At 54.5% G+C, this 25017-nt stretch overlaps 2 protein-coding genes across 4 annotated transcripts in view; both read left to right on the top strand.

Moving 5' to 3' along the window:
* The window catches only part of CREB3L1 (cAMP responsive element binding protein 3 like 1), a gene marked incomplete at both ends in the record, with an annotated part of 40291 nt that extends 36602 nt beyond the window's left edge, over positions 1 to 3689 (top strand). The window contains 3 exons of the mRNA XM_079537228.1: positions 2464 to 2584; positions 3002 to 3248; positions 3653 to 3689. Coding sequence (XP_079393354.1) covers positions 2464 to 2584; positions 3002 to 3248; positions 3653 to 3689 — 405 coding nt within the window. The remainder of the gene's footprint in view (positions 1 to 2463; positions 2585 to 3001; positions 3249 to 3652) is intronic.
* A 5253-nt stretch (positions 3690 to 8942) lies between these two features.
* DGKZ (diacylglycerol kinase zeta) overlaps positions 8943 to 25017 on the top strand; it is a gene marked incomplete at both ends in the record, with an annotated part of 38908 nt that continues 22833 nt past the window's right edge. Inside the window, 2 exons of one of the 3 annotated variants that reach the window (XM_079537880.1) lie at positions 8943 to 8983; positions 19442 to 19544. Coding sequence is in view for 2 of the 3 variants with exons in the window: in XM_079537881.1 (XP_079394007.1) it covers positions 13236 to 13417 (182 nt within the window). Of the gene's footprint in view, positions 8984 to 12107; positions 12167 to 13235; positions 13418 to 19441; positions 19545 to 25017 lie in introns of those variants that run through there. The other 2 variants (XM_079537882.1, XM_079537881.1) reach the window with 2 other exon arrangements.

Here is a 25017-nt window from a genome sequence, read left to right as displayed (position 1 = left end):
AGCACCACTGGCTTCAGCAATTCTTCATTGCTACTACCTGAAATGAGCAAGTCCAGGAGAAGCGCCTTCCAGACATCCCCAATGCCATAAAAACTGATAAAATACCTAATTTAGCTTCCCAGCAATGTCTTATCTCTCTTAACTGCTCCCTTCATTCCACAGTATCGCAGCCCACACAGCAACTCTCTCAGGCTTCTGAGCTTTGAAGCATTTCAAGAATTTGTAATTTGCTTTTCTATCTTTGGCCAGTTCCTCTCATCAGCCTCCTAGTTCCCATTTTCCATTTAGTCTTCAAATAGAGCGCTCCTTATCAAGACAGATATGTAGAATAATCATGCCTTGCAGCATGGGCGTGCAGCAGAAGACCCTTCTCACTCTGTGCCTTTCCTGCTGGATATATTTCTAGCTAATTCTTGAAGGTTCCAGCAGTGAGCAGCCCTCAGCTCCCCTAGGCAAACTATTACAGCATTTTGTTATCTTCCCCAGTTAAAGCTTTTGGATATCTCATCTAAATCTTCCTTGCAATAACTTAAGTTTATTGCAACTTACAGCAGGCACACTGTAAGCAATATCAATTTATCCTTTTTGCAGCTGTGTTTCACATATTTGAAAGCTGTTATTTAGGTCACTTCCTTCAGTCCACTCTGCTAAATCACCAGTTTCTTCTATCTTCCCTCATAGGCTGAGTTACTGATTCACTGCTTATACTCAAAGATCTCTTCCAGGTCTTTTCCAATGGCCCCACATCTTTTTGGAATAAAGGAGCCCAAAGCTGGGTACAGTGTTGCACCTGAAGATCTATACAGAATCAACAAGCCATTCAGGAAGCCTGTTCATCCAGTGAAGCTGAGATTTGCCCTTCCCAAAGCAACACACCTTGTGCTTCATCTTCACTCCCCGACCTGCTTTTGCCAAACAGCTGCCTGCTCCCTTACTTGGTACCATTCCTTCTGCTAATCACTCCTACCACCTTGCTGGTCTCAGTGTTTGCCTGCATGCATCTCCCTGCTGTTCTCTTCAAACATTTTTCCCCAGTGGTCACGATCGCTCCGAATGCTGACCAAAAGCCCATCTACAGGTGGGAGAGACCACGAGCAGATTTGATACTGACTTACATCCAAGTTAAGCTTTAAGATGTTATATCTTGCCAGAGCCACAACAGATATCTTTGCTATTCCATCTTCTACATTCTCCCAGCTTAACAATGAACTATTTGTAAACTACTTCTGAAGACACTTTTCAAATTTTTCATCCACCTTTCCAACTGATTTTGTAGTATTTTCCTCTAGCCTAGCTTTCCTTGTTTTTAAGAACTCCAGATATGATGTGTCTAGACTGGGTTGTCCATAACTGGTTTCCTTACTTCAAAATCAGTCATGAAAAGTCTGGAAAACTAAATTTCCTTTTACATAGTATGGTATCCCTGTGCTATCATAGGATCTTCTGCATATCCTGGAATCCGCTGGTGGCCCGTATTAACTTGAAGTACTAGCTTCCGTGTGTTACTTAAATGTGGCTATTCCAAAAAGCAATCAAGAGATTGCCACTGTCTGATTTGTATACATGCTGTAGAAATCATCAGCAGATGCATTGCCTCTTTAGATTTGCTCAAGCTGATCACTGCACTGGAGGCAGCTATTAATATACTATCCTGTGGGTGGTATATTAATGTGGGATCCATAGTGTTCAGGTAATATTCATGTCGGAATTCAGCTAAAAAGGATTTGGCTCTTTATAACTTCCCATTTGCTCTGTACTGTTAGCTCCCCTAATTAAATGGAGTCCCTTTCCATCATGACAGAACTTACAGATAAGTGCAAAACCACCAGAGGGTAATTTCCAGGGTTTCATCTGCATCTCTCCTTTTATTGCTGTCCAGTAGCTCTGACTAATCTGCCTACAGCCAGAAGACACATGGCTCAGAATATGTGCATGCCAAGCTTAAGTTGATCTCCTTCCTTGGATTCTGCCCATATCATCAGAAGTTGGGCTGCTGCAGCTCTGCTGCCACTTCTGTCCTAGTATGGAGAGTAACTTGCTTCCCTTTGTAATCTGCTGTGGTATCTTATAGATGTCTCCCAATGAGCTTGTTTACTTGCAGCCCACTGCAGCTCCTACTGTGCTAATGGCCAGGTTCCCTGTGATCAAGGCAAACATCATCTCTTCCCTTGTGCATCCTTCCTTCCCAAATTGCTCCTGGGCTGTGAGCATCTCAGCTGGACAGGCAAGTTCTCACTATGGAACTATAAATACTCCAGAAAAAGAGCAACACAAGGAAGCTTCTGAGTGCCCCTTCTTAGATTTCCAGTAGAGATTAGCAGAGCAAGTCCTTCCATCCCTGTGGGACTGCAGTGACCTGATGGCAATCCTGAATACATGCTCTCACTCAGATGTGCCTGTGTGCTGAGAGGGGGCTTCACTGCTGTTAGTGGCACTGACTGCATGTTGATATCTCCTCACTAGGTGCTGGTGCTCTGCTTCGTTCTCATCCTGGGATCCCTGATGCCCTGTCTCCCAGAGTTCTCTACAGCATCACAGACAGTGAAAGCAACACCAGCGCCAGACATTTATACAACTAGTAAGAGTGAGTCTAATGTGGTACCTCCCTTTAATCCCATCAAACCATTTCCAACTTTTTTCCTGCCACATCTATTTCAGGGGTAGCATTGACCCTTCAGAGCCTGCCTCACTGGATCTTGCTTGGTGGGATTCATGGCCTGTCAGTGGTATTATAGCAGCACATTGTTTGGGCCTGTGTTCATTTTCATCTAGTCATTCTCCCAAATAGGAAAGGTTGCCATATGAAGAAAAAGGCACAGGTCAGATTGCCTTCTGAAGAGGTGGTGTGTCCTGGGCAGCATTTGCCTCGTGAAGCTTACAGGAATGGGGTATTTTTCAGAGCAGGACAAGGCCATAGCTGGGTGGGCATGTGCTAACCAACACTGTGACCTTTGTGAGAGACCTTAACCACATTATTAACCCATGCTCTCTTTGTTTCCAGTTCAGTCACGGAGCCTCTTGTTCTATGATGAGGGTGCTGGCTCCTTAGAAGAGAGCTACAGCTCCTTCCTAACCATGGACCATCCTGAGGGGTGGGAGGTTGAAAAAGGGCAGTCTGACAAGCCAAGGCCTCATCTGGCGATGACACATGAGACAGCCAAATACATGAGCAAATCCCATCTGGAGAATCCTGACCAGAACCAAACTGACCCAACTCTAACCCACCTCAAAGAGCAATTTCATGAGAGGTAAGCAGGTGGGGACCACAGTCTGAGCCCCAAACCACAGCATGACATCTGGGAGGGACAAGCAAGCATGTCCCCTTCATTGCAAGCTTACACCAACCAAGCTCCCTAGAGCAAGCAATTAGACAAGCAGCTGCAGGAGGCCAATGCTAGCTGAGAGCATAAGACCAAGTTTGTTTTCAAGAGCAAGAATTTGGAACTCTGTAATCAATGTTCCACTGCTCTAAACATGAGCAGGGTGGGATGATGCAGGTGGTCCAAGGTTTGCTCTTCATTCAGTGGCCCAGGGAAGACCTCCATCCTGGTTAAAGCATAACAGCTGGGCAGAGAAGTGAATTTGCCTAGGAAACTGCAAAAAGCCTTCACTGATGCCTTTGTCCCTTTTTTTTTTTTTTTCTCCTCCTAAGGGAAACAAGCTCCAGTGAGACAGCTGAATACTTGTAGCAGCTGCTGGACCTCAAGGCCTCGTCTGTCTGATCGCAGGATTCCCTCCTCACTGACCAACTGAGGGGACTTGGTGGGAGAGGACACTGCATTCAGACACTCCTAAACTGGCCTTGAGTTCAGCTCCTTCCCATCCCCATGGTCCCCTTTGAGAGGAGTCACAGGACTGCCAGAACCAGTAATAAACGTCTGACGAAGTCCTGAGACACCTTCTTCTCCTGGCCTTATCTCCTGCTTGAATGAGCACTACCCTATGGGTGTGGGCTCACCATGGAATGGAGGGAGGTCAAGAGTATGCCCTCAAACTATTCAGCTCACTCCCCAAAGCCTCCATGGGGGCTGTCCCTGGCCATGTACCCCTTGGCTACATCCAATGCACGTGAAAGAGTTTTACTGCTCTGCTTAAGGGACTTTGAAATGGGTGATGCTGGGACTGGAGAGTTGACTCTGGAGAGTTTGAGCTCATTCCTTCCTCTCCATCTGTTAGTATACTTCTGCCTCCATCAAGAGAAAACCTAGCTCTTCCTCGCTCTAGCTTTCTCTTAATGGATGTGCCTACATAACTTCCACGCCAAATATCTGCAAAGATCTGCACACAAACGGAGTGGGGGAGACAGATCCCAGATCAAGATAAACCACCATGAAAATTAACTGGCAGCTTCTGGGCAACCAGAACTCTAAAACAGGGAGAAGTTTTTCCTCACAGCCCCATTCTCTCCACCCCCAGCACCTTTGTTTTGGCAGAGGTGGTTTATTTCCCTTTTGGTTCCCAGCTTGGGCCCTACAGTGTGGTACTAATCAGAACAGTGCTTTCCCACTTCCTATTCTACACACCCCCTGCTTTGAGAGTGAGTGTGGGAAATCCACTTCCACGATCCTATCACAGCTCTCCACCCAATTCTGCCTCATGCCAAATGAGATCCTCCTAAGAACCATGAAGACGAAATAACTCTGCAACCTATAGAAGAGCTGCAATAGAACCATAAACCCCCTCATATCCCGATATCACTGCTGGTGCCCAGTAGCTTTGTGAACACCACTGATGACATACTGGCATCTCTGGAGACTGTTACTTCTGCCAGGAAAGAGGTATCACATTTGAACTGGCCAGAGTCACCAAAGACTCTTTTAGCTCTCCTCCTGCTAAGTACCAGCACCAAAGTCAGCAATCTCTTCTCATACCACCTATCAGGCCAGACTTTCCAAATTTAGTACTTGTAACACCATAATGCAATGGAAAGTACCACAATATAGGATAACAAAGTCTTTGGGTACAGCAAATGAGGACAAACCTAAATGCAGCAGCTATGGCTACAGAAGTGGAGGAAAAAAAAAAAAAAAAAAAAAAAACAAAAAAAAAAAAAAACCTACCTTTGGAAAACCTCCAGCAGTCAGGAATATCTATCAAGATACCTTTACCTCCACTTCCAACCCTTAAATGAGGTCTGGGAAGGGGTGGATCTTGGCTCCACCCCTTCCAGCCACTCAGGTGCATTGTACACAGCTGAGCTCCCCTGGGCTGGCCCTGCCTTCCCACCAGGTGCTCAATCACTGGTTCAAGCCGTGACTTAGCATTTCTGCTACAGTGCTGAAATGACTTAATCTCACACGTGTTCCATTCTCTTTAGCATCCAGTCATCCACTTTTCACCCTTTTTCCTCTCTTTTCCTGCTGAAAGGCCCAAGTGTCTCCTCGCTCTGTACCCTCAGCTGTCCTTTGCTAGAAGGACAATGTGGGACTTGAATTTCTGAGATCTGGGATGCAGCAGATTGCATATGGGAATCTCTGTGTGTGCTCCACTAGATCTCACAGCAGACAACCTTGAAGCTTGTTTTGCTTTAAGTGACCTGCACTCAGACCATGCTGCCCCAGCCTCTCTACCAGTCTCACCCCCTGCTCAAGAACTGGAAGAACTGAGAGAATGGCCCTCACATCTCTCTCTGTCCCCTCTTTTGAAAACTGCTTTTGCCTTGGAAGCCACTTAGGACAAATTTGGACACAACTAGCTGCAACCACACATGCTTGACCAGTGGGATGAGGAGGAAGAAGGCCTTCAGCACAGCTCTTCTCAAGGTTCACACAGGATCTGCTTCTCACCAGATACCAGAGTGCTCCCGATCCTCAGCCTCTACCCCAGCACAGAGAACCACTGCTGGGTCCAAGCACACCCTCCTCCACCCCAGCACCTCCACTGTGCATGTCCCCATGCCTCCCACTCCCATCGTTGTACAGAGACCAAGAGCAGAACTCGTTTGTACATAATGAACCTTATTTTGTATTATTGCCGATCCCTTAAGATATTGTATTTTGGAAACTCTCAGATCCTATTTTCAGTATTGTATTTTATTAAGAATTAGTGCGGGCTTAGCATCTATGAACTCCTTTCTTGTTAGCAGCTCACTTTCTCCTTGTACTCCAGTAGCTGCCTCTTCCCTCCTGTTTTATGTTTCGTTTTGTCTTGTTTACTTGTGGGTTTTTTTTTTCCAAGCCATCTTTTCTCTTTCTTCTATCACTTGCTCTGCATTTGCTTAGACAAGCAAAATAAAAATAAAATAAAAAGATGCAGCATCAATCCTGGGTTGACGAATCCCTTCATTCCAGCATGGCTGTCACAGCTTCTGACCTCATGCTCACCAGATGTCCCATTTGTTGTCTGCAAGTGGAATTGGTTCAGTGCTGGGAGCTCATACTCAGTGTTTGGGCTAGACGCAAACTTGCATGTTTTAGGTCAGTGACTTGGGACCTGATGGCCTGTTGATCTGCACCTCTGATAGTCCATTTACATCCATGAAAACTGGTGTGAAACTAGTGGCAACAGGGGGTGTAGGAAATTAAGTTTTATTCTAGAGAGCTCCTGGTGGGTTTGTTAGGATTTGGACATTGAAATGACCATAAATGGCCCAGGCAGGAGTTATCTGGACTTTGGAGATGCTTGAACAAAGCATTCTGAGAGGTTAATTTCTCCAGCACTGACCCTTTTAACACTGACACATTTGGAGAAAGCAGAACCCCTTCCATCAAATCTCCTTTCATCTAATCCTCTCTATTCTGCAGTTTGCTGGATAGCATTCTGAGCTGTTCAAAATAGGCACATTAGGATCTTCTGATCTTTGCTGTGCCTCCCAAAATGCAGCCAGCTAATCACACCTCCCAGTTTGGCTACAGCAAGTAATTAGAGCAGAATGAGGGAATTAGCTAAATGAGAAGGTACCTTCTTTGAAGTCACCTTCAGCCTTGCTCAGTTACACTCAGTGCACTCCAGACATCCACAGCCTGCTTCTGCCATGCCAGTTCAGGCTCCTTCCCATCTGGGATCATGTTGCTGATAAGCCCATGTACTGCCGACATGTACAAGCCCTGCACAAAAGAATACTGACAGAACACAGTCTTCATTTTGCAGAGATGAGTTATTCCCAGCCATTCTCTGTTACCAGGCCAACTTGGAAAAAAAACACAATCGCCTTTGCAGCTCACCGCTGCAGAGCAGGGCACTAGCGGTTCATTGGAACACTGATGCCTTGCAATAGGACATATGCTATTGGAGCTCTCGGTAGAACATCCCCACTTTCCAGGTGCAGCTTGTTCCCTCTGGGTGTCACTGCTTGGGGCTGTACCTAACTGCACTTCTTGTACAGATCCATTATGAAATATGCAGGCTTTGTTCCTGCTCCTTGGCAAGGAGCTTTGGGTGCCCTTGGGGGGAACAGGGTGATCAAGCCTTCTCACAGCCTCAGGTTGAGTGTCCTTTAACTGTGTCAGAGCTGGCACCTTGTTCCATGTGGGTTTTCTTACCTGCTGGAGCTCTCTGCCTTGTGCCTGATGAAATCGCCCATCAGAGGTGCAGAAACTCTCTGCACCTTGCTATGACCCATGCAGGGGCCACTCAGCCTGCAAGCATGAGGTACCAAACTCATCCAGTTTCCTGTGGGAGGGCCAGCCCCCATCTAGCAGCTGCAGAGGGGAACAAAGCCCCTGTGGAGGCTGGAGAGGGTGAGTCACGCTGCAGGAGGGAATGGGTTCCCTGCAAGTCACGACTGCACGAGAGAGCAGCTGGGGCGGAGGATGGCTGCACCATGGGTCTGGGAGGCACACAGGTCCTCTGGGCTGGGAGGCAGCTGCTACATACCCTCAACACCCATTTCCCCATGCACAGCAGGTTGAGGCTCAGTGTGTGATAAATCCGAGGCAGAACAAATTGAAAGCAAGGTGCCAGGCACATACAAGAGCTCTGCAGGGTCCCTTAGCCCAGCTGACATGGCTGGGACCGGGGCCACCGAGCACAGCCCCAGCCCAGCACACACAGATGATGCCGTTCTTCTGCTGGATATCCGTGCTGAAAGGTGGGGAGCCCTTCCCCAGGCAGATCTCACTCCGTGGAACAGGGACCCAGAGCTGAAGGTCCTTTGCTCTGCTGGGGCTGCTGTGCAAGTTTTGGGGTGCCTGCTGCACACAACTGCTTAGGGCAAGCAGCCTCAGCTGTGAGAGACCAGGGCTGGGGATACCTCCACGCTCTTCTGCCTCCCAGCCTCCAAAGGGTTAAGTGCCAGTTTCAAGTGTCTCTAAGGTGACACTGCACTCCCCGCAGCCCCCCTCCACACGCACACGCTCTCGCTCGCTTTCTGCTTTGTCTTTTGAGTGCTGCTGCAGGCTCGGTGCACAGGCACCTGCCTGCCTGCCTGCCTGTGCTGTGGGTGGGGGACGGTAGGAGACGTGCCGGGCCCTGGCACTTCAGGCTCCTTCCTTGGTCCCAACACGCTCTCTCCTCAGTCCTCTTTTCCTGCACCTCCGAGCAGCGGCACTGACGTCTGCAAGTCTCTATCTGCTGTTCCTCCTCTCCGCCGTGTCAGGGCAGCGAAGGCAGACGGAGGCTGAGCCACGGTGCCTGAGCGCTGCAAACTGGTGCTGAGAGGCTGATAGACAGCACTGCAGAAAGTTGGGCTGCTGCTCCATTGCTTTCCCTGCGACTTTCTCAAGGAGCAGAGCCCTTCCAACATCCTCCTAAGGCCCACGGGCAGCCAAGCAGAGCACGACCCAGCCGGGATCAGCACCTCACTCCGCATGGCTGAGGGGCCCAGCTGGAGAGAGCTCACCCCTGGCAACGGGGACAGCGAGGGAGCCCCAGGAGCCACGGGAATCATCCCAGGATCTACGGACGTGGAGAGCACTGGGCGAGAGCAAAGCTCGGGCCCCTGTGGAGGAGAGCCAGTGTGGGACAAGGTGAGAGGGGCAGCGACAGCGGTGGAGATGGAAGAGCAGTTCCTGCACTTGGCCATCAGGAAGCAGGTGTCCTACAGGTAGGAGCCCCGGGCTGTACGCAGACATGCTGTGGGGCCTGGGCTGGGTGTAAGGGATGAGTCTTTCATCTGTCAGGGTTGTCATGGGGGTCACGCCCAAACTCCATTCCCAGAGCCGGGTGCTGCTCATCCCTGCACTCTTTCCCACAGCCCTGTCCTTGAGTGCAAAAACAGGGAGCTCCCAGCAGGGAGAAGTAACGGTGATGCTGAGGTAAGGAGCTGAGGCTGGAAAGCCTCTGGGGCAGGCTGCTGCAACAGGAACATCCATTCCGGCTCTGGGTTCCTCTGCTGGTGTCATGGAGCCCAGCAAACCACCGCATAACACTGTCCTGCAGCACTTGGAGAGCCAGCTGTGGGGATTTGAAGCCCTGGTGTGCAGGGAAGATTACCTACACTTTGGGGCCCATTTGCTAATCTCTCAGCTCAGTGCCCATGCATGCAACAGCCCTTCTCCCCCTTTGCGAGGGCAGTGAAGCAAACTAGGACCAAATTGCTCTCTAATCCTGCAGTAATGGGAACTAATGGGAAACCGAATTAGTGCCTGCAGAGCAGGAGGGCCCTGGGCTGAGTCATCCCGAGCATTAATTACTCTTGCAATGGGTGACAAGCAGGGGCTGGGTGACAGTGTCCCACCTGAATTAGTACTGGCTACAAGCTAGGGCTGTGGCAGTGCTCCTGGCACAGCCTGGCCCAGGGGCTGTAGAGCAGGGGGCTGCCTCCACCACTGAGATGAGGGAAAGCTACACCAAGTGCAGGAGCAAAGCGGGCTTTTCTTCCTTTAGCTGTCTTTCTTCAGATGTTGAGCGGATTAACCAGCTGCAATTACCCAGCCTTCACCGGGGAGGAAGGGAGCATATTGCAGCCTAATTTGATCAGCCTGAATTCTCTCCAGAGCTGTCCGATATCACAGGGGAATGTTCACATCCTGCTCTCTGCTCCACGTGTGCCCAGGAGCTGGGAGGATCTGGCAAGGAGTCCCATAGAAACCCGACAGGCATTTCCCGAGCCCCAGTTCGGAGTTTGGAGGCCCTCTTCCATGGGCTGTTGCCCATCACCAGAGTCTTCAATGTCACACGGAGGTGGAGGCCGTGGTGCTCCTGCTTCTGAGCAACCCACTCCTGCTGGGGCTCATTAGTCATCAGGAGGGGCAGGCGGCAGGAGCCGCTATATAAAGGCTTTGAAACGAGCAGAAATGATATGAAGCCTATGGAAATAAAGCTCTTTCCATAAATAGCTGCCATGGTGTACGGAGGCGCCTCGGGCGGGCGGATAGATCTCAGTGCTCAGGTTATATTTAGGGCTTTGAGTAGCAGTTCCATGCCAAGCTTATTAATGATGCTGGCTTGGGCAGCAGCTCTGCAGATTCTGGGACACTTTCCCTGCAGGGAGGCGCCCCCACAGTGCTAGGAGGGCCTCTGCTACCCTGCACCACAGCAGACCCTGAGCAAGTGCTGGGCCCTTGTGCCTCTGCCCGCACTGCTCAGCCAAGAAGTGTGCCTTACGTCACATTAGCTCCTGTTCCAGTGTGCCGCAGCAGGGCAGGAGCGGTGTGCCGAGTAGTGGCACAGCACCAGTACTGCCAGGGATCTTTGGGCCAGGATTCCCAGCAGCACCCTGCAGCTGGACACTAGCATGGGGCATTTGCACATCTTGGGTGCTTTCTTGCCTGCTTTTGGACTGAGACTTGCAGCAGTGACCTTCTGTTACCACAGCCACTCCCGGTAGCGCAGCCCGCAGGGGTGTTCACCGAGAGAGGAAACCACATTGCAGGAGAGTGCTTGCTGCTCAGGGCTTGCGTGCATGACAGAGGACGTGCTGGGAGCTGGATCTCCCCTCCTGAGCTCGCAGTTCTGCTCCGGCCACCCCCACGGGGCGGCAGCGCCTGGCAAGGACTCCAGGGTAGTCAGAAGAGCGGCTCCCGAGCCCCCTGCCTGGCCATGTCTCCACGCAGCCAAGCAGGGTTCTGGGGGCCCAGCTGCTCAGCGTAGTTCCCGGGTGACAGATAGAATGCGGGCAATGGGTAGGATGAGCTGAGCATCTCACGCTGTTCCTTGCTGAGCTAAATATAACCCAGAATGGAGCAGAGGGGCTTTGTTGTGGAAATAGCAAAGGAGGACATGCTGGGTCACCACAGCAGAGCAGAGGGGAGAGGAGGGTGGGTGGGCTTGTTCCAGCCACTGCACTGGGACACCAGGAATGGGGATCTCTGCATGCCCCAGAGGCAGAGCGGTGAAGCCCTCCCATCCCAGCTGGGCAGCGCAGGAGCTGGGAGAGAACCTGAGCTGTGGTAGGGGAGCAACAGTAGGGCAGCCAGCCTGGCTCCCACCTGCCGCCCTACTAATTGCATTAGCCAGACAGTGCCGAGCAACATCATTGAATTGCCATCCATCCCCACCGTGCTGAGCCTGCTCTGCCAGCACAGACATCTGTCTCTGTGTCACCGCACAGCTTGGAGGAGGTGGCTGGCACCATGTATGGCTTGGGTAGCTTGACCCAGCAGGTGGCCTTGGTGGGGGGGGGGGGGAGGGGGGCAAGTGGATAACCCTTTGGACTTTGTGCGGGACCCCTGCAGTTTCACACAGAGAGAAGGACTTGCTTGCTGGGCCTTTCTGAGAACTCTGGGACAGCATGAGACTTGGGAGCATGTGGCATGAGGAAGGACACTGGGCTGGGTGCTGCGGGGCAGGGCGTGAAACTTGACAGAGAAATGCCCACAGCAGAGTATGGCACCCTGAGCTGCCCTCGTGCACACAGTGGTGACGAGGCCATCACCTCCTGGTGCTCGTGCTTCACTCAGGTGCTTCCCCAGGGCCTTCCACAGAGCCCAGCACGGGACCTGATAGCCATCCCAGGCCACGTGAGGAGAGCTGACCCAGGCTGCAGGCTGTGGGAGGAAGAGCGTGGTGGCGCTGGCCACAATGACAGCCGCCCTCGCACTTCCAGGAAGTGCGGAGAGAGGAACCAGGTGGAGGGTGCAAACAAAGCAGGGCCCACGCCACCACCACCGGCTGCAGAGCCCTGCCAGGCCCTGCCCTCGGGATGACTCCGGAAAGCGGCCACCGGGGCAGGAAGAGCGAGCACGAGCCCCGGGCCGGCTGAGCAGCACCCGTCTGTGCTGCGGCAGATGTGGCGGCACCGCTCATGGGATGTCCCCCAGAGCCCCGCGGGGACCGCAGTTATGAGGTATCGCTGGGACGGGTGCTGCGCTGCGCTGGGGCTGAGCGCCGGTGGCCCCCGCAGCGCTGCGGGGTGGGGGGAAGTCTCCTCCAAAGTTTCCTGTGCTTTCCCAGCTCCTCGCCCGCAGTTCCCTCATCTATCCCGGTGCCGCCGGGTGAGCACGGCCTCACCATTTGGGATGCTGGAGGGTCGCACTGCTGAGGGGCACATAGGATTCCCTCTGGGCCAGCAGCTGAAAGCCCCCATCTGCACCCATTAGGGCATCGACTTGAGGGGCACACGAGCACCGTGTGAGTGGCTGCCCCCAGAGCCAGGGGTGGGGGTGGACCTGCACCCTTTGCAAGGTGACGCTCTTGCCTGGCTCATTTGCCATGCAAAGAAGGCTGCTACGCTCCCACTGCTCAGAGAAGCTGCAGGGCGGCAGTGACGCAGGCAGGCTGTGAGGCGCAGCACTAGTGCCAGGGCGAACAATGGGAGGACGAGGGAGGCCCCGCCGCTGTCGCCGAGCCTCTTCCTGAGCTCGGGGGCGGCAGTAGGGCTGACACTCGGCTTCCTGAGCCCTCAGCACAGGGCCATGGCTGCTGGAGCCTGGCTGGGGCACCCACATTCAGTGACACTGGGACTTAGTCAGTTTGGGATTCGGTGATGCTGGAACTTGGTGACACTGGGACTCGGTGACACCGAGGCTCAGTGACACTGGGAGCTGGTGATGTGGGAGATTGGTGACACCAGGGCTAGGTGACACCGAGGCTGGGGCTCCGTCCCCTCGCTGCAGCCCCGGGTGGTGATAGCGGCCCTGTCCCAGGGGCGGCAGTCCGTGAGCCCGCGACGCGAGCAGGGCTCGGGGCAGCAGGTGCCCGGCGCGCGGCGCCCGGACGGCGGCAGGAGGCGCTGTCGGGCCGGTTCGGCCTCGGGGCCCGCCGGTGCGCGGCCGCACTTCCTGCCCGGCCGCCGGGCTCGGGGGGGCGGGCGTCCGCGCCGCCTCCCGCCCGTCCCCCTCGGTCCCTCCCCTCGCATGGAGCCGAAGCGCGGAGCGGCGGGCCGGTAGCGGCGGCGTCGAGCCCCCAGCCCGGCCATGGAGGCGGCAGAGCCTCCGCCGCCCGGCGGCTCGCCCTCGTCGTCGTCCTCCTCCTCCTCTTCCTCCGCCGCCGCCGCCTCCGGGCCGTCGGGCGGAGCCGATCCCGAGCGGGGGCCGCCGCCGCCGGGCCGCCGGCACAGCAACAAGCGCTTCACCGGCCTCAGGCTCTTCGGGCGCAGGTGAGCAGCGGCCGGGACGCGGCTCCGCGCTTCTCCCGGCGCGTCCCGGGGCCTGCGCGGTGCGGGAGGACTGCGGGCAGCGCCTGCCCCGCGTGTCCGCGATCGGAGCGGCGGAGCCACGCTGCCCATCACAGGGCCCGCTGCCGGGTCTGTTTGCCGTCGGTCCAGCTTTTTCTAGCCCGTCGTGTGCCTGTGGCAGGGGGCCGTGCCGTGGGACGTCCGTCGAGCCGCCTGGAGCATCCGACACAGTGCTCGCCTAAAGGACGGGGTGCTGCCTGGCAGCCTCCCCCGGCCCATCGGCTGTCAGCCCCGGCTTCGACCCGCAGTGCTGGCACCGGGCACTGGAGAGGGTGTTGACCCCATTTACATAAAACATGCAGTCAGCTGAGATGAGGTGCCAAAGGGACATGGCGTGCTGATAGAGGAAGATGAGATTGCATTCTCCTCCTTTTGAACTACTGGCGTGGATAATGGGAAGCTGGCTATCACTGCCTCGCTGACGCCAGCCTTCTTCCCATAGAAGTCAGAGTCCCATGTCCGGAGGTTTGTTTCCACGTGCCCAGCACCACACGTCCCCATCCCCATGCTCACACCTCACGCTTCAGCTGCAGTTTCAGCAGGCTGTCAGCACTGGGGCTGTGCAAGCTCTGCGCTGCTCCCAGGGAGCCCCAGGTCCACACTCTGGGCTTGCTCTCTTACCGTTACTGAGTGTCCTTCAGAATCACGGCATTCACTTTATTTTTGGGATGCTACACCCACGTAAGCCAAGAGGTGTCTGCACCATCCAGAGATGTGTAAAAATGAGGATAGATCAGTTCTGAAGGGCATTGCTGGGGGGACTGTCCAACCCAAACTGCCTGATCCTTCCTGGTGGCACTCTGCTGACCATGAGTTTGTAAGCATCCTTCTTGTACAGGGGGGATGAAGCAGTATGTAGGGCTCCCAGTGTGGTTTCACTAGTGCTAAATAGAGAGGAAGAGTCCCACTTTCAGCTCCCACAGTATGCCTTGCGAAGTCATATAGGAGCTGGGAGCGAAGAGCTTACAAGGTCGCTCCACCCAGTGCAAGAGCTGCTCTCCTCTGCTCTGGTTTCACAGCTGGCAGCGGTGGCCATGTGGAGCTTCTTTCAGTCTCTGTCCTTTCCCTCATATTAGTGGGTGTTTCTGGCCCCTGGAGGGTCCTGCTTCCTTGTGTAAGCCGTTATTGCAGAACATGGCGGAGCTTACAGAAAGCATTTTCTCCATGTGCAGAGGATTTGTGCAGTGCAGGTGCATGCAGTACAGGAAATGCAGACCTGGTCCCATGCAGCATGTTTTGCAGCATGCTCGAGATGCTTTTCACACTGTTTGGTGTTTGGATACTTTTCTTCTTCTGCTTCCTCTGACAGGGACGTGGTTGTGCCTGGCTGACAAATCCATTTCTCAGAGCTGTGAAAAGCTGTAGGGGTGTAAGAATAGATTTTTAAGGGGCATATGGGAGGGAGAAGTCCCCACGCACACCTCTGAGTGGAGAGAGCATGCTGAAGATGTGGAGGAGGATTGGCTGTGGGCTGCTGAGAGCTGCTGAATTTGTGCCCACCTGAACAGAGGAGCAGAATGTAGCTCCGAGTTCCAGTTCACTAGAAAGAATTGCAGGGTTAAGTGCTTATTCTCCTTTGTTTTGGAGAAGTACAGTCAGTCCCTATCCCCAAAATGCTTTTCAACAGTGATTGCTGAAGAAATTTGCACTCCCTTGGATTTTGGAGTTTAGCCAGAGTGTATTTGGCCAAAGTAAGTGGAGAAGAAACTTTGCACTGGGAGATGAAGCCTTGCTCTCGGGAGCCCCAGCTGCAAGGAGAGATTTCCTAAGCTGGGCACATGCCACTCAGCCCTGCCTGCACGTTCTGTCAAGACTGCTGCTTGCTCAGGCCACAACAGCAGAAGGCACAGCTTGCTGTGTGCAGCCCAATGAGTGGCAGACTTAAGAAACAGGAGACTGCACCAATATTGAACGCTGCTTGTCTTGTTGGACCTCCATGGTACCTGTCCCCAGGCTGGCATCTAGTGCATCATGGACATCTCACTGCAAGTGAATCCTGAGGGGTTTTTAAACAATAGGAGACGAGACCCCAAGTTCTGCTTGCAGCACATTAGCCTGCTGTGTTTTGCAAGCAGACTTATTTCTGTACCTGATTAACTGCCTTAAAGGAGGGTGAAGTAATTGGCTCCAGAGCTGACAGAGACAAGTGCACAATATGTGCATCCGGGCCACAGATGGGTAATTCTTCTAATGGGGCTGATAAAGAGATTGGAGCCAATCAGATAATAGGTGGTTGGGATTAAATTTCCTTCCTAGGTGCCCTGTTTCTTGTGGTGTAAGTGAACAGCATGGTTTACCCCTTCCAGCTGGGAAGGCGTGCTGGGGACACAGCCCTCCTCCTGCATTTCCCATTGCCAGAGCGGTGAGCTGCTGGTGTGAGTCTCCTAGTGAGTCTCAGAGTCTTTACAACATCCCCTCCACTGGGCACTCAAATGTGATCGTGAGTCTGATGTGGCAAGGTCATGCCAGCACAGCCTGGGGAGCGTGGGATGGTGGCTGAAAGCCCTGGCAGGCCTGCACCCAGCCTGGGGGCTGCGTGTCATTGCCCTGGGAAGGTCTGTGGGTGGCACAGCATGTGGGTAAACGGCACTCGAGAAACAGAGCTGAGCGCCCGCCTACACCTCTCTGGGACGACGCTCGTCTTTCTGCTCGATGCTGATGACATGTGAGAGCAAGGGGAGAAGCACCTGTGGGAGCACTGGCTGCTGCCCGGCCTTCCCCTGAGCACCATGCTGGTGGCATCACTGTGTCCCCTTGGACTTGTCATTCCTTTGCCCAACTGGCCCAAACCCAAGAGGTGGACACAGGGCGGAGGACCTGCTTTGCCCTCACACAGGGGTGGTATGTAGGCTGTGCTATGGGGCAAATTCCAGATGCTTCAAGGGCAAAGCAGGCAACTGTGGCAGCAGTGAAGATCTTGAGCTGTAAAATCAGCACACTGTCAGAGCCCGAGCAAAGCTTACCTCAGGACAGGCTTTTTCACAAAGCAACTCGCTGCCAGCTCGCTGTTGAGCAATGGAGAGGATGCCTCCTCCTCCTCCACACATGCAGATTTGGATCTGGCTGGCAAACCTCTCACTCTCAGCTCTGCCAGCCTCATGCTCTGCTCCACTTGCAGGTGGCAGAGGGCAGATAGAGGGCTGGATCTGGCTAGCAGCCCCTTGAGAGCCCCAGCTGCTCCAGCTGAAGCCACCTGTGTCTGCAGGATGTGTTGCTGCATTGCTGGCAGAGACTGGATCCTCACGGTTCTTTCCCTCCTGGCTCTTCTCCCTCTCCTGTCCGACGTCAGGGTGTGCGCCAACTGCCTGCTGGAGAGTAGAGGTGGAGAACGGGGCAGAACTTCTCATCTGATTCATAGCTGGAGTGTCCTTTCCAGGGATGTGTCACCTCAGCAAAGGACTAAGACAAAAAACAGCAATCCTTTCTATTCCTGACTATGAAATTATGGGAAGAGGGAAGGACAAAGGAGGAGCTGGGGGGCAATGCAGGTTTTTGTAGGAAGGCAGCATTTGGTGCTGCAGGTAGTGCAGGAGGGAGAACTCAGGGCTGTGTGGTTGCTTGGGTCCTGCTGGGCTGTGGGAACAGCAGGTGCTCATAGGGTAAGACCAGGTTCTGGGCAAGCAGAGATGCTCTTAGAAGTGCATCCTGAGCCCTGGCAGGCAGATGGGGCTGCAGCGTGGGATTTCTTTCTGTCATTGTGCTGCCATGCCCAGGGAGCAGACAGTCTCTCTGAAGACTTGGCAGAGCCTCTGAGGATAACTTCCAACTCTGCTCTCCTTGCAGCTCTGGCTTCTTTTTCCCAGGTGACTCTGTGAGCTGAAGCGTGAGAGTTGCTCTCAGCCACACGCTTGCTTGCTCACATAACTGAGTACTGAGCTCAAAGCAGATTTAGGGCTCGGATTCCTTGGGACCACAAACCATCCTTCTTAGGAGAGCCTGGGGGGCTGGTAGGAGGTGAGGTGCTTCTGCCAGAGCCTTCTGGATGTAGGGCTTAGATGCAGGGCCTGCTTGGGGTCATGGACAGGGTGTGGAAGTACCAAAACCTGTCCTGCTAGTTCTGGAGCTGGCACCTGGCTCTGGAGGAATAAGTGCCTCTGTTTTGGTGATCTTGAGCCCGGGAACTTTCCCCAGTCCGGCTCTCCTGTATTGCAAAAGCACAGTCCCTTTTCTTCGTGTTTCTGTAGAAACTTGCAGGCATGGCAGCAGCTGCAGTCTCTCTGGGAGCTGTGAATGCTTTTCCCTCCTCCGCATCAGGATGTTAAGTAGGTGGTGAAACTGCACCAGCACATGTGACAAGGCTGGGCAGAGGGGATGGAGTCCCCCGCTCCACGTCAGACGCAAGTGCTGCATCCAGCAGTGTTCTCCTGCCCACAGTGTGGGGGGTTGGTGCCTGAGAGGGCTGATTTGTAGTGAATTCTGAGCTCTGTCCTACTTGTCACACTGTGACAAGTGTGTCCTGCTAACCCAGAGGACCTCCTCTGGTCCCCAACATTCTAGTCAGCCTGGGCCTTCTGCTCAGCCCTGCCCGCATGCAGGTCATGCTTTCTGGGTGAGGCTGGCTGCAGCTCATCTCTGTGGGGCAAGAGCACTCTCAGGCTCCAAAATACGCTGTGGCTTTGCAGAAAGTCACGTGGCCCCACTGGTTTTCTGTCCCAGGAAGTCAGAGAAGCTAACAAAAAGGCTCGTTACAAAGGGTTTTCCCCTCATTTTGGCACAGCTTGTCTCCCACAGGAAACGTGGGTGCCAATGTGGCCCATCTCTCAGTTGCCGTTGGCAGCCAGGTGTGGGGGCTGTGCTCCCCAGCAGCATGGGGAAGATGGGAAACCATGGGGCAGGAGCACCTTAACCTGTCTGGGGCCTGATCTGGTCTCACAGACAGGCCCTGGGGCCGGAGGGCAGTCACATGCAGCCCCTCCATGTGAAAGTTCCCGCTCCATCAGATTATCCGTATCTCGTCCTGCCTCGCCATCCTGCCTCGCCATCCTGCCCTGGCCAGGATTCAGCACTAAGCCTCTTACTGCACAGACCTGAGGTCACTGTGCAAGGGAACATCGCGTGGGGCACACTCAAATGTGGCGGGGTTGTTTTCTGCGGGGATTTTGCTCCCGATGGAGGCTGGCAGATGGCGGGATTAAGCAGCGGATCTGCTGTCAAGGCCCTGTGTGCCTTCCTGCCACTGCACACAGGAGTGGGACCCGTCCCGTGGCATAGGGTCTGAAGAAAGTCTTACCCTCCCACTCTTGGCCACTGCTCCTCTTGTGCCCACCAGCAGGGCTTGGTGCCTGCACACTAGTTTGGGGCAGGCAGGCCACTCTGCCCTGCCCTGCTTAAACAATGCTCCTTCATTTGAGGTCTGTCAAGTGCCTTCATAATTTATTTGAAATTCAAATCCTTGCCCAGGGCTGGCAGCTAGGGCGAAGGCTGCCAGGAGCCTGGCTGGTGCAGGGCAGGAGGAGGAGGAGGGAGGCACAGCTGCCTCCTGCTGCAGATGTGGCCCTGGTTCCCTAGCTGTGCTTCCTCAGCCCTCAAGGTTTGGGGGTACCAGAAGCTCAAGTGGTGAGTGTGGGTGCTGGGAATGCCTGGGCTCTGGCTGTCCCACTGCCCACAGCAGCTCTCTGGCAGCAGGATGTGAGTGGCTCTCGTGGTGTTTGTCTTGGCCCTGGGGTTGAGGTGACTGGCCTGGGCTGGGTTTGTGTCCCAGCAGCGGGATCATGATGCTGGACAAGGCCTCTCCTTCCCAGCAGGGTACTGCACCCTCCCTCAGGTGTGCCTGTGAGACCCCACAGCTGGCAGCTGGGGAGGTGATATGGGTGCTGCCACCTCGGCTGTGCACCAAGGCCATGGGGAGAGCGTGCAGGGAGGAGGGATGTTGCCAGGGCAGCAGTGCGCCGGGTGGCTGCAGGCATGAATGGGAGGGCGTGCTGACCACTCTCTTTGTGTCCCCAGACTCCATCTGCCCCACAAAGGTGTCCTCCCTTGTCTCCTTGGCAGCCAGCCCGGCCGATGGGGATCCCGGAGGATAAGGCACCGGCCAGCCGTGTATAAGTACGTGGCATTTTTATTGGCTTGCGCAGGCTGTGCAGTTCCAGCAGCTGCTGCAGAGAGAGAGCTCTCCTCCCTCCCACCCACGTCTCACCCCACGTCACCCTCCTGTTCCTGCGCTAACCAAGGCCACCGAAAGCCAGGCTGCTGCCTGCTGCGTGTGTCACTAACCTTGTACCTGAGGGCAGCTTGCTGCCGGACTTCCTTCTGCTAATGTGACAGCCCCATCCTGCTGGTGGTCCGGTGAAGGCATGCTGAGGGTTTCTTCCTCCATATCCTGGCTGTCGTGTGCACGAGGGCTGTACCACCAGGCCCTATGTAGCTGAGCGCTTGAATGACCTGAGGTTGGCTTATCTGGGTGGCCAAGCAGCCTGAAGTTCAGTGGGTTAAGCATGCCAGCTGGGGTGGGAAGCCAGGACTGGGAGGTAACTGTGTCTGCTGCCATGTGGTTGTTATGTGGGGGCCAGCACTGAAACTAACCATGGTGGGGGATCATGAGTGTTCCCAAGAAGGTGAGGGGATGGGGCAGGTTTCCCTGCTTCCTGTGCCCTTGTGGCCTGTGACATATTGGCCTGCTAATGGTTTGTTTGCCATTTCTTGGCTTTTGAGCTTTCTGCGTGTTGCCCAGCTTGCTGCCTCTAATCATAAGGTGTCCAGCTCTCCCAGCCTTTAGGCACAGCAGCACTGCACTCCTGCAGATGGAGGTTTGGTAGCAGCACCAGTATGGCCGCTTTGCTCCTGCAAACTGGTGTTAATGGGGTTTGGAGAGGCCCAAAGCACTGTGGGTTGAACACCAGAGGGCATGGTTGCTCTTCTGTGCTGCACACAGAAGGAGGGCTACTATAGAGGGAAGAGCTCTTAAGGCTCCTTTCGTGGTGCTTACTTGGTCTGAGTACTGTGGGACAACCCTTCTGCAGGCCCTGTCTCCTTGCTCATGGGCCATTGCTGCATTTTTTGTCCTCTTTTCTGCAAGGGGAGCACCCAGTGCAGATTGGGAAGACAAAGGTGGCAGAGCAGTGACCAGCAGCTGGGCCTTCATGGCAGGAGCTCTTCATGCCCCTCGTGGCTCATGGGTGGGAGCGCCTGTTGTGCAACCTATGCTTTCTGAAGCAGAAAGGCTGGTGCTGGGGATTGCTGGGAGCAATGAAACAGGGTGAGCAGAACAAGGTGGCCCTGCACTTAGCAGCCTGCAAGATGCCAGCCCACATCCCAAAGGCCGTCCACTCTGCCCCAGCAGTGCCATTTCGCCCAGGGTCTTCTCTGCTGTACAAGTGCCCATTAGAGGGTGAGGCAAATGGCAAAGGGATTTGGGGTTGAGGGGGAGAGAAAGAAAGGAAACACGTGAGGGCAGACATGCGGAAGGCAATCACAGCAAAAAGGGTGGAGGAAAAAATCAACTTCTCTTCCTGCCCTACCTTTTGTAACAGGGACAAGCTGACCTTTTGCAAAACCGAGAAGTGATGGGTTTAGCATTGCTGAGTTACTTGAATCTGTACATGGAACAGGGAGAAAAAGGCTGAGTAACACTCCTCCATGGTGAAACTGATGCCACACCACAGATGGGACTGGATATCAGCAACAGGGTCGCAGTTAAGCCAACAAGTGCCTTTTGGGCCCATGAGTTGGAGCTTAGTCATGGGACTATAGTAGAGGCTTGTGACATGGGGACAGGAGATGCCTTCCTGCCCCAGGCTCAATGCGGAGTCCTGGCTTCTCAAAGTGCTGAGCTTTCCCCACTTGTCTGGCCCTGCTCCTTTCTTGCAGGGCCTGGCCATAGCTGCTGCTTGCTGTGGAGTTTGGGTGGATTTCCCCCACGGAAAGCTGGGCTTAGGGCTGTGGGCAGCTCAGTGCTTGTTGACAGCGAGATGGACAGCTAGTTGCATAATGATTTTGGTTTCCTCTGTGGTAAATGCAGCGGGAAAACACTCTGTCAAGCCCCAGCAAGCAGATCTCAGCAGGGATATCTCAGGACTCTGCTCCAGGGGCTTTGGTGGTAGCCTGCACCACAGCTACTGGGTCAGCTGAGGCACAGGTACCTGCTAGGGGGCAGCTGTCCCTCTGCCTGCTGCCACTGTGGGGTCAGGGCAGAGCTGGAGTCTGGCCCTGGGGAGAGAGGAGGAAGGAAGCAGCCTGGTACCGGGAGCTGCTGGATCTCAACAGGGAGAGGGCAGAGGCTGGTCTCAGCGAGCAGACACTTCCTGCCGCCTGCCCGGGTGTCTCCAGCTGCCAGCAGCACGAGAGCAGGGCTGAAAACAATCCGGCAGCAGTGCTGACATTTGTTAATGTGAACTCTCCCACCGCTTTGCAAAGACCTCGTGCTCCACCTGCGTGACAGAGCTGCGGCGGAGCCCTCAGGCCTGGCTCCCCTCTGATTAATGGTTTCCTGTGATACCCATCGGCAGCACAGCGGCGGGAGGACGGCTGGCCCTGCCTGCCTTTGCCGCTCTGGCAGCGATCTCTGTTGACGTTTTGTTATTGTCGTTTTACTGTCTTCTCTCCCCGGTCCCTGAAGAGCGCTGGGTACGGTCCAAGCACACGCAGGCTCGCACGCCCGCGCGCAGAAAGAGCTCCGGCTCTAATTTTAGCCATGACATGTATGCAGGGAGTAAGCAGCCGGGAGGAGGCAGAGTGTGAAGGGACGAGGAGGTCCCAGCTGCAGGGCCGCCGTGACTCACCCTAACTGGTCACCAGCACTCACTGCTTTGGGATCTGGGGCTCCTTCCTTGTGGGCATCTCGGAGTGATTTGGCCATGGCATGGCCCTTGCCACAGTGTGGGAAGGGAACAGGCTCCTGCCAGGTCCTTGGACTGCGCAAAGGATGTCCTAAGGGGATGGGAGGGAATGGCTTTGGGGGAAACTGTTGCGCGCCACGTTTGCAGAAAGGGTTTGGTTGTGAAACATCATTTTGGGATGTCACCTCCAAGTGCCTGTGCCAGAGGGGATCCCCCTGCTCCCATACTTACCCAGCACTGCATGTTCTGCAGGGGCAAACCAGGGTTTCAGATCTGAGGGGACAAGCATCTGGGTGCCAGGGATCCCTTTTCTTCCTGGGCCCCTTTTTTTTGCGTGTCCTTTGCCGGGGGTGAGCCTGACTGGGGCTGTGCGCAGAGGAAGTGCAGTTGGTTATTTTAATGAGCACTGTCAGGGTTTGCAGAGCGGGGAGGAGGCGGAGGGAGCAGTGGAGCACTCGCTCGCCAAACTAGGACTTGGTCGGGGAGGGCTGGCCCGTCGCTGCTCCGCAGCTACTGCTGCCCGCTCATCACCTGCGGGGACTTCAGCGCCATTCCGGATCAGGTCACAGAGGCTTTTCCCCACGCTCTGCCCTTCTTTCCTCTCCTGCTCCATTCCTGCACCTCACTGCTTTTGGCTGTGCTTGCTGGGAGAAGGGGGGGAGAACTAGCCTGGAGCTGGTGGGTTCAGTCTGAACAGGCAGTATGTCCTAATGTACCAGTTAGGGGTGGGAGGGGGGGGGGAGGGGACAGATTCCTGAGCCATCAGCTGCTCTCCTGCCCAGCCGTGCTGGTTCCCAGAGGCTGAGGTGAGCCACAGCTGTTCCATGGGCCGTGAGCAGGGTTGGCAGAGGGGCTCAGTGAAACCCAACTCTGTGGCGCTTAGTGGCTGCTGCTCTCCCTGCCAGAAGTGGGTTTCCAGCTGCTCATGTTAAGGTACCGGCTATATCCTGCCAGCACATGGAGGAGACAGGCAGTAGGAAACCTGCAGTATGGCAGAGGACAGTGGAATGGGGAGCCAGCCTGTGCCCTGCCAGGCTGCTCCTAGCCAGCCACTTGGCCCCAGAATAGTCTGGGGTGGGCAGGACTGACTTCTGGGCTCCTGGCATCTCTCCTGGTGCTGGTGGCACCCTGTGCTTTTTCTGAGGGCAATAGGATGCCCTTCTGCTCCTCTGTTGCAGGTGTCCAGTCCCATCTCCACATTATCAGTGTCTGTAGCTGAGAGCCTTAGGCTCCCTTGGCTTTGCTCCATGCTTTTGAGAGGTCTGTGCAGCTTCCCCCACTCCCAGCCTGGGAGCTGCATTCCTGCCTGAGCCGTGTCCCTCACATCGGAGCTTTTTCCCTGTGCTGGTTTCATGCTGCTTCTCTCAGGCTGCTGTGCAGTTCCCTGTTTGAGCACCATGCTGGGAAGCTTTCTCCCAGCTTTCCATACGCAGGGGGATCTGGGAATGGGCACCTGGGCTGTGGGACTGGCTTCCCTTTAAGCAGGGAGGCACGGAGCTGTGGGCATCTGCTACAGGAACAGATGGCCTATCCAAATTGCCAAGGCTGGCCTGAACTGCTGCTGCTTTGTTGTTCTGCAAAAGGAGCTCTGAGAGATAAGGAACTTTTTAACATCCCTCTCAGTCTGGGTCACGGGCAATGCTGATGAAACCAAAATAGAATCTGTGTGAATTGCTGCTGCCCCATCCCCTGCTCTTGCCTGACCCTTGCGCTCTGATGTTTGCTTGCCCTCTGCTCTTTATTAAGGATAATTCACCTTCCCAGGCTGTCACTGTGGCTGCTTGGCTTTCAGCATAGAAGCCAAACAGCAGCGGCTTCTTTAAATCAGTGCTGCCCAATTTCTTGATAACCAGGAGGCAGATTATTTAGTGCAGTGGCAAATAAACTTCATAATGTTATGATGGTGGAAAGTTGTCAAGGGATATGAATGTGCAGCTCAGCCCAGAAACCTCCAAGGAGACAGCTTTAGTTTAAATGAAGACAAAACTCCATCTTTCATGGATTTTGGGAAGGAAATCACATTGTTGTAATGGGAACATTACCCTGAGCCTTAGGGCTGGCAAACTCTTGACTTTATGAAGTATAAGTGGAGAGGCTGAGCTAGCCTGGCAGGTATGCTTTAAAGAAGGCCTGCGGCACATTGAACCTGGCAGTGGGACAGGGCAAGGCACAGTGCTCTGAACCTCTCCCTGCACTCCCAGCCTCGAGGTACTGCTTGGGATCTGGGACAGAGGGAGCAGGGAAGGTGTGGGTCATGTTGGGCACCAAATGGCAGCAAAGGGGTTGTGGGACTGGAGCCTGGAGAGAGGCAGGATGGAGCTGCCACCAGCAGGAGGTAGGATTATGACAAGAACTGTATTAAAAAAAAAAAAAAAGCCTCAGACCCCTGTGCTCCCATCTCCTGTTCTTCCCAGCAAGCCTGACCTTGGGAACACTTGGTTGTGCATCTTGTGAAGGGCCTGGCAGGAGGTGGGACAGCTGGTCCCTTTTGCCTTATTTTGGTCAAGGCACGGACAAGTGCTGGGGACTGCACTCAAATCGCTGTGTGGGCTTGGGTGTCTCCTTCAGTACTGCTTTGCTCTCTGGATGAGCTTCCCATGAGAAACTGCAAAGCTGCAGCATTTCCTTTCTCCCACTTGCCTCTGAGCCCTGCACAAAGCAGCTGCGAGCATCCTGTTGCTGCCTCCATCCCTCCTGCTCTGGTTGTTTGGGGAAAAGAGATTTTGCAACAGTTTCTAATTAAAATGT

This window comes from Tetrao urogallus, assembly GCF_951394365.1.
Source record: "Tetrao urogallus genome assembly, chromosome: 6".
Taxonomy (NCBI): domain Eukaryota; kingdom Metazoa; phylum Chordata; class Aves; order Galliformes; family Phasianidae; genus Tetrao; species Tetrao urogallus.
The sequence above is the reverse complement of the archived record's forward strand: the minus strand, read 5'-3'. Positions and strand labels throughout refer to the sequence as shown.